Source organism: Mustela nivalis (assembly GCF_964662115.1).
Source record: "Mustela nivalis genome assembly, chromosome: 6".
NCBI classification, from domain to species: domain Eukaryota; kingdom Metazoa; phylum Chordata; class Mammalia; order Carnivora; family Mustelidae; genus Mustela; species Mustela nivalis.
In genome coordinates this window covers 77,994,717-78,006,820 of record NC_139025.1, presented here as the reverse complement: position 1 = coordinate 78,006,820, position 12,104 = coordinate 77,994,717, and the positions used below count along the sequence as shown (strand labels likewise).

General features: G+C 35.5%; 3 protein-coding genes across 7 annotated transcripts in view; 1 reads left to right on the top strand and 2 right to left on the bottom strand.

The window, feature by feature from the left end:
* Positions 1 to 12,104, bottom strand: part of GABPB1 (GA binding protein transcription factor subunit beta 1) — a 975,210-nt gene that overhangs the window by 178,099 nt on the left and 785,007 nt on the right. The window lies entirely within an intron of this gene.
* The window catches only part of FAM227B (family with sequence similarity 227 member B), a gene marked incomplete at its 3' end in the record, with an annotated part of 171,152 nt that overhangs the window by 35,468 nt on the left and 123,580 nt on the right, over positions 1 to 12,104 (bottom strand). The window lies entirely within an intron of this gene.
* FGF7 (fibroblast growth factor 7) overlaps positions 5,777 to 12,104 on the top strand; it is a 51,565-nt gene continuing 45,237 nt past the window's right edge. Inside the window, exons 1-2 of one of the 3 annotated variants that reach the window (XM_082734829.1) lie at positions 5,777 to 6,177; positions 6,952 to 7,328. In XM_082734829.1, coding sequence (XP_082590955.1) covers positions 7,043 to 7,328 — 286 coding nt within the window. In that variant the 5' untranslated portion in view covers positions 5,777 to 6,177; positions 6,952 to 7,042. Of the gene's footprint in view, positions 6,178 to 6,772; positions 7,329 to 12,104 lie in introns of all 3 variants that reach the window. The other 2 variants (XM_082734831.1, XM_082734830.1) reach the window with 2 other exon arrangements.

The window sequence follows — 12,104 nt, the reverse complement described above, 5'->3', positions numbered from 1 at the left end:
AACAAGATAAAATAACATAATTTAATATTATGTAAACTTATTCTGCTAATAGGAATTAAATAAGTTTGGGCCACAATAGAGGCAGGGAGTATGATTCTGATCATGTAACCCTTTGGCTTGATATATTTTATGGCTTCCTATTGCCTTTAGGGTGAAGATCTGACTTCTTAACACAGCCCAACAGGACCCTTCCCACCTCTTCATGAACTGCAGCCCTTCTCATTCCCTCTAATAAAACCAAACTGGTGTTTCATTGTTAAAACAAATGTGTCCTCTTTCAATACAGGGTCTTTGTATATTTACAGGTACCTCTTCACCTGCTTAGCTCCTTCTTACCCTTTAAATTGCAGCTCTACTGTCATTACTGCAGGGAAAGTTTCCCTACTGCCACCTGTTGTGCACTCTGTGATGGTGGCTTTCTCTCATAAAATGAGAAATGCAAGGGGTATCTATAATGAATGCCATTTTTACCTGTCAGAGTAGCAAAACCCAAAAAGTTTGATAATATACTATACTGAAAACAAAGTTACACTTCTGGATGGCTAGTGGGATTATAAAACTAGCACAACTTCTGTGGAGGATAAACTGGCAATATCTAGCTAAATAATAAATACATATACAATTTGACCTGGACAAGTTCTAGAAATTGATCCTACAAATATATTTGCATAGTAAAAAAAAAATGACACATTTACAATTCTATTTGTTGGAGCTTTTTTTTTTTTTGGTAACAGAAAAGGACTGGAAAAAAATTAAATGTCCATCAATAGATGGCTAGGCAAATACATTGTGATATATTCCCATTCAATGGAGTACAATGCAGTTGTAAAACAAATTGAGGAGATTCCCTAAATACTAATGGAGACTTTCTATTTTCATTAGTAAAAACGCAACATGCAGCACATGATGTATGGCATGCTATCTTTTGTACAAAAAGAAGAAAAAATATATATATGTGTGTGTGTATATCCACACATATGTATTCAATTTGCCTATATATACATAGAAAACTCTGGAAAGTTACACAAGAAACTAATAACAATAATTATCTATATTTTTGATAAAGAATGGGAGCTAAAAGGATGGGGAACAGGATAGGATGTAAAAATGTACAGTAATGAAAATATTTAATGATGTTCCCTTCTACTGATTATATTATATATACTTATGAATGTGGCATAGGCTTAAAATTAATTATTGAAATGCAAAATTTATTAAACAAAAGCTATTTTCTATCATTTACCTCTTTATTAAATAGGAATATAGTGGAGGTTGCTTAAGCAAAACTAGATGGTGGTTAATCATTACCTTAATGACCACTTATGTTTTCATGATGATTTCACTGTATTCTTTTTACATATTCTATTCCCAAATCAACCAAGGCAAGAATTAGGCACTGTTTCTTTTTGAAGAATACCAGATACTAATCTTTACTTTCTAAGGATGTTTTTCTAAAAAGCCAGTGTTTAGGAATAGATGCAAGAATCCATTGTTTTACAGATTTAAACCTTTGTTTTACAAATTCAAAGCTCAAGAGCTGGAGGTGTTTCCAATGAAAACTGAAGTTAACACAATCCAGAAACAGTAAGAGAGACACTTCTTCAAAGTATTTCTGTGCTTAGCTTATCACTATATATACATTAAAAATAGAACAATAAATGCTTATATATGTAATTACCACCAAGAACTTTAAAAAAAACCTAGAGTGATGGAATGGAATAGAGAACACAGAAATGGACCTTCAACTCTATGGTCAACTACTCTTTGACAAAGCAGGAAAGAATATTCAATCTAAAAAAGATAGTCTCTTCAACAACTGGTGTTGGCAAAATTGGACAGCCACATGCAGAAGAATGAAACTGGACTACTTTATTACACCATACCCAAAGATAAACTCAAAATGGATGAAAGAGCTAAATGTGAAACAAGAATCCATCAAAATCCTAGAGGAGAACACAGGCAGCCTTGCCACAGCAACTTCTTGCTAGACCCGTCTCTAAAGGCAAGGGAAATAAAAAGCAAAAACGAACTAGTGGACTTCACCAAGATCAACAGCTTTTGCACAGCAAAAGAAACAGTCAACCAAACCAAAAGACCACCTAGAGAATGGGAGAAGATCTTTGTAAACGTCTCATCAGATAAAGGGCTAGTATCCAAGATCTATAAAGAACATATCAAACTCAGCACTCAAAAAAACAAGTAATCCAATCAAGAAATGGGCAGAAGACATGAACAGACATTTCTGCAAAGAAGTCGTACTAATGGCCAGTAGACACATGAAAAAGTACTCAGCATCACTCAACATTAGGGAAATACAAATCAAAACCACAATGAGATACCACCTCATACCAGTCAGCATAGTTAAAATTAACAAGCCAGGAAACAACAAATGTCGGTGAGGATGTGAATGGGAAACCTTCTTACACTGCTGGTGAGAATGCAAGCTGGTACAGCCATTTTGGAAAACAGTATAGAGTTTCCTCAAAAAGTTAAAAATAGAGCTACCCTATGACCCAGCAATTGCACTAGTAAGTATTTACTCAAAGGATACAAACATGGTGATCCAAAGGGGCAACTGCACCCTAATGTTTATAGCAGCAATGTCCACAATAGCCAAACTATGGAAAGAGCCCAGATGTCCATTGACAGATGAATGGATAAAGAAGATGTGGTATCTATATATAATGAAATATTACTCAGCCATCAAAAATGAAATGTTACCATAGGCAATGATGTGGATGGATCTAAAGGCTGAGAGAAATAGGCCAATCACAGAAAGACAATTATCATCTGATGTAACTCATCTATAGAATTTAAGAAGAAAAACAGAGGATCATAGGGGAAGGGAGGGAAAAATATAATAAGATGAGATCAGAGAGGGAGTCAAACCATAAAAGACTGTAACCTATAGGAAGGAAGTTGAGGGTTGCTAGAGGGGAGATGTGGGGGGATGTGGTAACTGGGTGATGGGCATTAAGGAGGGCACATGATGTAATGAGCACTGGGTATTATATGCAACTGAGGAGTCACAGAACTCCACCTCTATAACTAATAATACATTATATTTTAATTAATTGACGTTAAATAACATAATTTTTTTTAAAGATTTTATTTATTTATTTGACAGAGAGAAATCACAAGTAGATGGAGAGGCAGACAGAGAGAGACAGAGGGAAGCAGGCTCCCCGCTGAGCAGAGAGCCTGATGCGGGACTCGATCCTAGCACCCTGAGATCATGACCCGACCGAAGGCAGGGGCTTAAACCACTGAGCCACCCAGGCACCCCAATAACATAATATTTTTAAAAAAACACAGAGTGTAGGGGCACCTAGGTTAAGCATCTGCCTTCAGCTCAGGTCATGATTCCAGGGTCCTGGGATTGAACCCTGCATAGGGCTCCCTGCTCTGTGAGAAGCCTGCTTCTCCCTCTCCCACTCCCCCTGCTTGTGTTCCCTCTCTTGCTGTGTCTCTCTCTGTCAAATAAATAAATAAAATCTAAAATAACAACAACAACAAACCCAGAGTGTTAACCCATCTAGAGATACCCGAAGTTCCTCTTGGTTTTTGGAGAATACCTCTTTTTTTTTTTTTTTAAAGATTTTATTTATTTATTTGATAGAGAGAGATCACAAGTAGAGAGAGAGGCAGGCAGAGAGAGAGAGAGAGAGAGAGAGAGAGAGGGAAGCAGGCTCCCTGCCGAGCAGAGAGCCTGATTCGGGACTCGATCCCAGGATCCTGAGATCATGACCTGAGCCGAAGGCAGTGGCTTAACCCACTGAGCCACCCAGGCACTCCTGGAGAATACCTCTTAAAGTATACATATAATAAGGGCATAAGTGAGGTTTTCATTACAGCTGTGGTGTTATTGAAGCAGGTTATGGGCCTATCTTGAGTTAATTATTTTCCATTAGGAAAACTGATAATCAAAAGATTATTTATTTAGAATTTTTCTTTAGAAGATTTTATTTATTTGCAGGGGGAAAGAGAGAAAGAGAGAGTGTGCCTGTGAGCATGAATGGGGGGAGGGGCAGAGGGAGAAGCAGGCTCCCTACTGCGCAAGGAGTGTGAAGTGGGACTTGGTCCCGGAACTCTGGGATCATGACCTGAGCCAGAGAGCTGCTTAACTGACTGAGCCACCCAGCCATTCCACTAATCAAAAGATTTAAATATAGTTACCTCGTTGAGAGTAAGCCACTCATTAATATTATGGGGATTATATTTTCAAATCACAGAGTGCAAAGACATCTAATGAACCTAAAATAAATAGATCACAATTTTGTGCTTTGTTTCCAATTTTACAGTTAACCCTATAGAACAGATTTTAAAGAGGCACTAGCAGTCTTTATCAACAAACTATTTATTTCTTTTATTTAAGTTTTGAGCACTTAATTAGCAAATTTTGACTTCTAATCTATTGATTTCTTGGTTTAAAATATGTAGGCTTGGTGTGGAACAAATGGATTTAGTAGCTCTTGAACATCTTTACCTGTAAACTGAGTTAATAATTTTCACTTCTTTAGAAGCAATATCCAAATTCTAGGAGTTCTGACACTGCTCCTTGTTGTTGCATATGGGACTATGATTCAGAACACAGTAGCATGATTCTTTCCCTTCTCTTCGGCCTACATGATAGATTATTTTATAGTGACCTATTCAACGGATGCAATTAGAGAAGGGTCCACCCTCCTCTGCTCTAGTAAACTTATAAATTTCAATATCCGGTGCCTAAAGAGTAACTGGGTACATTTAGCCTTTCCATGCTCTTGATTCTGTTCCCCAAAAGCACAAAAATCACATACACTATGATCTGGATTGGAAGGACTTAATTTCCTTTTTCTATTTGGTCTACATGCACCACCTGGTGGTAAAATAGTGCATTTCAAGTTGTGTGTGTGTGTGTGTGTGTGTGTGTTTTGGCGGTATTAACATGGGAAAGAGAATTTCAATATACATTCCTAAATATTGATTTAAATTAGCAATGCAATTATTTTGCAGCAAATAGTTAACAAAACACTAGAACACTGTATATATGCCAGAATAGGAAGTAAAGGAGAGAGTACCTCATGTTGGAAAGTACAATAGCTTTCTCTTATTTACATTAACTACAGCTCTTATAACTCCATTCTTTGATAAACATTTATTTATTGTGCTAATGTTCTTACTGAGACAAGAGTCAAACACTGATAAACAGTGTAAAACCATTTCATTTTTAATTTTTAAAGATTATAATTTTTAAAAGGATGCATCCTCTTATATTGGTAGTTAGTACAAGTCAAATTCACAGAATTTTAAAACTATAAGACACCACAGAATCATTTAGATTAATGCACTAATTTTAAAAATATAGTAGCTGAGACTCAGAAATGCCAAGTGACTTGCCCAAAGTCATACTGGTAAATAGTGGCTCAGCTCAAATAAGAAACTAGGTCCTCTTACTTTCAGCCTAGGAATATAAAATCTAAAAATTATACTCATATACCATGGTAAAATACCTCTGTGTGAAAAGATATGCACTTAACTCGGCCACATAGTGCTTTAAAACACTAAGATGTGAGTGAATTGACACAGGCTAGTTTTGTTCTAAAATTCTGAGTGCAAAGAAGTAACAGTAGAAACACACGTATTGTAAAGCTATTGAAAAGGTTTTCTAACCAGCAAAAATCCCTTTTATAAACGTTCAAATGAATATTTTTTAACTTATATATAACGCTTTTGTTGTGAAGATAGTGCAAAAAATTCCCTTTCCCCTTTTAACTGCTTCAGAATCAGAGATCTGTTTCTACAAAGTAGGTACCCACTGGTAGGTTTAGGCATAAACCATGTTCATAGCTCCCTCTCATGACCATCAAATGAATACTATATAAGCCTCCTTTATTCTCGCTGTTGTATTCAACTAACAGCTCACTGGTTAAGTTTTAATTGCTTCCAATGAGGTCAGCAAAGGTATTTATCGAAAAGCCCTGAATAAAAAGGCTCCACACACACACACACAAGCATACACGCGCTCACACAGAGAGAAAAATCCTCTTGCCTGTTGATTTATGGAAACAATTATGATTCTGCTGGAGAATTTCTCAGCTGAGAAATAGTTTGTAGCTACAGTAGAGAGGCTCAAGTTGCACAAGGCAGACAACAGACATGGAATTCTTGTGTATCCAGCTGTTATCAACAGAACAAGTAAGTTACTGTTATTTGTCTTTAAAAATAATACTGAATGGTTTTCTAGTAGTTTACCTCTTTCTCTGGTTTTAGTGCTGAGGGGAAAAGTAAAGTTACCAAACTTTTGAACCACGTAATTATCTATAGTAATTATGCTGTAGAACTTACATAAAGATAAGGTTGACGTTCTCCAGACAATACTGGCATTTAACTTGAGAAATGCGGGTAGTTCAGGAGAATATAATTGATTAACTAGAAACATAAAAGCATACAATAAACAAATCTAGGGAAAGCATTTATACTTTGTTAATAGTGATTTTAGGACTTAATTTAAATCAATAGCTCTAACTGCAGGATGTTTCTTACCAAATAGCCATCGGAATAAATGGTACAATCATATTCTGATTTGTTTCTAGTAATGCATAACTTTTATAAATCTACATAGAGAGAAATGAAGATGTTGGCATCTTCTGTGAAAGCTGTTTTAAATGTGCCTTCACAGTACAAACTGCACTGCATGTTATACTACTATTTACCTACTAAGATTTATACATATAATTTTTCATCCTCCCCTCCCCTCCTTTCCCTATTCTTAATTTCTTATTGCAAACAGAAGTCAAGTAGTAAACAGTGTCGCAGCAACTGAGCTTATTACAACCTGTTTTTATAAGGAAATACCAACAGAGAGTTATTTTAGGAGGAATCCTGTATTGTTATCAGGAACTAAAAGGATAAGGATAACATTTGGAAAAAAAACAACTACTCTTTCTTAAATCAATCTACAATTCACAGATAGGAAGAGGTCAATGACCTAGGAGCAACAATCAACTCAAGATTTAATTTTCATTATGTTATTCATGAACACCCGGAGCACTACACTATAATGCGCAAATGGATACTGACATGGATCCTGCCAACTTTGCTCTACAGATCATGCTTTCACATTATCTGTCTAGTGGGCACTATATCTTTAGCTTGCAATGACATGACTCCAGAGCAAATGGCTACAAATGTGAACTGTTCCAGCCCTGAGCGACATACAAGAAGTTATGATTACATGGAAGGAGGGGATATAAGAGTGAGAAGACTCTTCTGTCGAACACAGTGGTATCTGAGGATTGATAAACGAGGCAAGGTCAAAGGAACCCAAGAGATGAAGAACAGTTACAGTAAGTAATGTCCTTAATTTATAGCACCATGTAGGAACCTTAATCTGTGAAAGAATCATTTTTCAACTGACAGGCTTTCTTAGTTTCCTTTTTTTTTTAATTAACTATCATCTTCTAATTTCTCTCAATTGGGATCATTGAACTATGTTTCCAAAAACATCTTCTGCAACAGGTTAAATCTACTAATATTATAGTTGTAGCTGATAACCCAAACCAATTTGAAAATATAATCCCTATGTCCTAAACTCAAAATGCTTATAAGCTAAGCAAAATGTAAATGATATTATTCACACTGAAATGTGACTCACTGTCTTCTATCAGAATTCATTAGGAACTCTTAAAGAGAGTTCTCAGTAAATGCTCAGTAAATGAGTACTCAGTAAATGCTCACCAAAAGCTACTTACTAGTTTGAGGAAAAGAAATTTTATTTGAAAAAGTAATTTGATTTTCTTTGAAACAACATTTCTGTAGTGGGAAATAATAATCTGTGCTCAAAAGTGAATTTAGCAACTTGTGCAATTGTGTACAGTTATAAAAGAGAAGGAACTCTGTGGTATCCTCATCTGTTTGCACCACAATGAGTTTGTATTAGATTGTTTATTCATCTGAGCAAAAAAAAAAAAAAAAGGTTCCTCCTAACATTTTCTTTAATCTTCTGTGCCATAGTTCTATGTTACCTTAAGAGAATTGTAAATGTGAAGGAGGAAATAAAAGTGAGTTAGAAGAGATGCCCATGATTTTCTGTTAGTGCATTACATTTTTTCCAAAACCCAGTTTTTTTTCATGTTAAAATATCAGGGTTGGACTTATCATTTAGCAGTTATGATTAATAAACAATTTTAATAGTTTTAAATTTAATGGGGTAAAATATTCAACATGGATAGTAAGAATTTAAAATCCCTGAATGAAAAAAGATTTTGTTTATATTACTAGCATTTGAACAATGTTATTATTATTTCATCTTATAATATTATGTATGTTAAAGTCAACTGAAAAAGAATACATGGGGTTGATGGTGTAAACATTTGCTTGAGTACTTAAAGTACATTTTGCTTGCAGTGAGTACTTGAAACTTCGGTTGCTTATTTAATGAATGCTTTTTAGGCTTCTTAATTAATGAACCGATAAGTGGGAATCTGGGGAATTATGTTTCCAATATGAAAATAAGAGGATCTTCTTTGTAACTATAATTGATATAGAATGCTAAGGCCATTTTAATGGATCATTAACAGCAATACTTTAATCATTACAGTTATTAATAAAATTATCATGTTAGTCATAGAATATTGTTCTATTATTATGCTTAGGTTTAGGTAAAGAACCATTTGGAGGAAAGTTCTGTGGATAATCACTTTAATGTGAGCAACAGAATTTGGAATATAATCAATTTTTTAAAAATTGAGACTTATCATGGATAATGGAACCTGGTAGAGAAGACAGAGCCCGGGTGAAAGTTATGACGCATACATATAATCCCTCCCTGTGAATAATTCTGGAAAAATATTTAATTCTTTCCAAGTCTCAGTTTTTTCATCTCTAAGATATGGGATATGTGCAGATGATCTCCAATATACCTTCTAGTTCTTATGGTCTATTCTATTCTAAGCCATAGAATATATCACATAAATGTGAATAAATCTAAGTACTCATTATATAATCACCACATACTCTGAATGATATAGGTGAATATCATCTCAAGGATAAGATGAGCTGTCAGAACTAATTTGAAATCGTAGTAATATCGTCATCAAACGTAAACACTGTAGAATTTTTCTGTATGCCAGCTAATGCCTTTTGAATGCTTTAGTCAAGTAATGGAAAGTGAAAAATTAGATATAAAATCCAGTGAAAATGAACAGTATGCATAATTATTTGGGATGAAAAGTATCCACAATTAGGACACATTCACATATGTGTTTTATTTTGTGTTAAAATTTCTTGAAGCCATGAAACCCAGGGTGTTTGCAAACATACACAAAATGCCAAACTTATTTTATAGTTTGAAACATAATTTAGTGTTAACCTTGAGTAACCATAAAGCTGATTGGGTATACCACTCCTCCTCTACTCTAATTCTACAGTAAAAGTGAAAGAGAGACAGGAAGAAAGAAATTCATTCTGTATCATTAATTAGAATGTCACAATACCAAGGTACTTAAAGACAGGATATATGTCATATAAGTAGTCTTCACTTCTATAAGCTTTTCATAGGCTGCATATAGAAGTATACTTTTTGATATGGTGAATTCTCCTGGAAAGAGAAACCTTTAATAGGATGCTTTAAGTAAACCCTAAAACTCTTGGCAGGTTGTATTGTTATCCTATTAAAGAAGAAGCCACTCAACCTTCAGCATACTTGGAAAGAAGCTGATTCACCATTGTCTATTAGGAAATCCTAAGATACAAAAGGAAACACTTCATTGAAAAATAAATGGAGAATAACTTATTAGAAGAGAATTTTTTTTTAAAGATTTTATTTATTATTTGACAGACAGAGATCACAAGTAGGCACAGAGACAGACAGAGAGAGAGGTGAAAGCAGGCTCCCCGCCGAGCAGAGAGCCTGATGTGGGGCTTGATCCCAGGACCCTGGGATCATGACCTGAGCTGAAGGCAGAGGCATTAACCCACTGAGCCACCCAGGCGCCCCTAGAAGAGAATTCTGATAGTCGTTTCCTATTATTTCTGGGAAAGCCTTACTAATTTTAAATGTGAATGCTCCATACATAAAATGTGCAAATTGACACATATAAAGTTGAAGCTACTATATCCAGGTACAAAGAAGGTGCTCAACAAAATTTAAGAAGCCAAAAGAGAAGAAAAACTTGAAATTACAAATGTGAAGACTATTTACATTCCTCAATCATTAACTGAATGAATGAACAAATGAACAAAAGATGTTTCCTTCCTATTTAAAATGAGAGTAAAGGTAATTGGATTGTCTACTGAAGTGAAATGCAGCAGAGTTCAGAAAGTGTGATAGATCTGAATCAAACTCTTGCATTTCATTTTCAGTATTCCGATGCCTTAAATATGTTCAGTGGTTTTTGAACACCCTTCTTTAGAGATCTCTTAAGATGGTATAGATTTAAATATCTTAGATGGTAAATTTTGCATGAAAAGTTAGATGTCAGCTTGTGTGAGACATAGTTGTTCTCTGCATTACCATGAGAAGGTCCCCACTCCATTCTCATGGCTTTGCTTTGAATGAAGGGGAAAGTTACCAGATGAAATGAATAGGTTTTGAAGGACAGCTTACTTTACTAGGAGAAGGATAAATTCTTCATAAAAAATGTAACTTCCAAGATATTGCTAAGCTAATGGACTGGAGTGAGTAGAAGAGGTAATAAATCTGGGTATACAATTCTGTTTCCAGAAGATTGGGCTAGAACAGGTTGATGGAGGGCCTAGAGGAAGAGAAGCATTGTGGCAGGGAGGTGGATATGATAGCTCATGTCTCGTATCTTTAGGGAACTAAAAAAATGACTTAAGCTATCCTGAGTTGTGAGGACCTAACTTTAGTCTTAATTTTCGTGTTGTCTTGTGAAATATTTTAAATTTAGATTAGAATGAGTAAATTGCAGAAAAAGCATGCCAAGGAACCCAACAAAAATAAGACTTGTACTAATAGACATTAAGTAAGACCCAAGTATGTAAACGTAGGAATTCATGAGAGGCCAGGAGATGCTAGACCATACTGCCGACACAGGGGAGAGAAGCTGTTACTGGAGAACTGTTCCTCAGATTGCTTACCCTTCTCACCTGGGAGGTAAGAAAGCCTGTTCTCTCTGGTGGTTCCACATTTAGCCTTATAGTAGGTTTACAAGTGACAAAACTGGAACCTAACCTGAACTAATAATAAGGTTAATAAAAGCATTACATGCCCTCCTAAAATGAAAGAAATATTCATATCCTCTGCAAAAGGAGAGTATCTAATAACATCATAAAGGATTGGTAATGGATGGTCAATACTTTCCCTGTTGTCGTCAGAACTCCCCCCTTGGGGAAGGGTGAGAGGGTGAATTTAGACAATTTTTGGACCCGGCACCCCATCAACAGACAGAGTCAATCACTCCACACCTGACAGAAATAACACTGCTGTTTAAGCTGGGAATTGAGGTGCCAAGTGAGAGATGGCAGCAGTGCACTGGGCAACTGACAACTGCCCTGAGAGACAGATGTGAGACAAAGAACTCAGACCTTCAAGACCATTTTATTGCTTTTGGGATCCAATTACTAAAAGGTTTTGCTCTTCCCAACCATGGTCAATATCATTCATTTCTTTTAAGAAGAAATCCTTAATTGTGATAGGTCACTGACTCGAGCAAAAGCATGCCTCACTTATTAGAATTAAGCATTTTAAGTTCCATAGCAAAAAAAGGGTTAGCCATTCTGAAAACCAGCCAATGATTTGGCAATATTCTCTTTTGGATTGTTAGACTGTGACGGGATATGGCCTAACAATTGGCAAAAAGCAAATAAACACAGTGTTGTGGGATTTGACTTTGGCCACAAAATCTTCAGCAACCCAACTGTCAACAATTCTTTGGATAAGATCCTACTCAGCAATAATCTCTGCTAGTAGTTAGCAAATATACATACCACCTCTAAATATGGAGATGGTAAACTTGCTTATGCTCTGAACTTAGCAGGTTATACAAAAGAAAAATAATTCACATTATCAAAACAAAAATAAGAAAACCAGGGCAACCCCAACTTAAAAGAAGAACAATGAGAAACATATCTATGGAATTGAACCAAAACCCTGCATTACT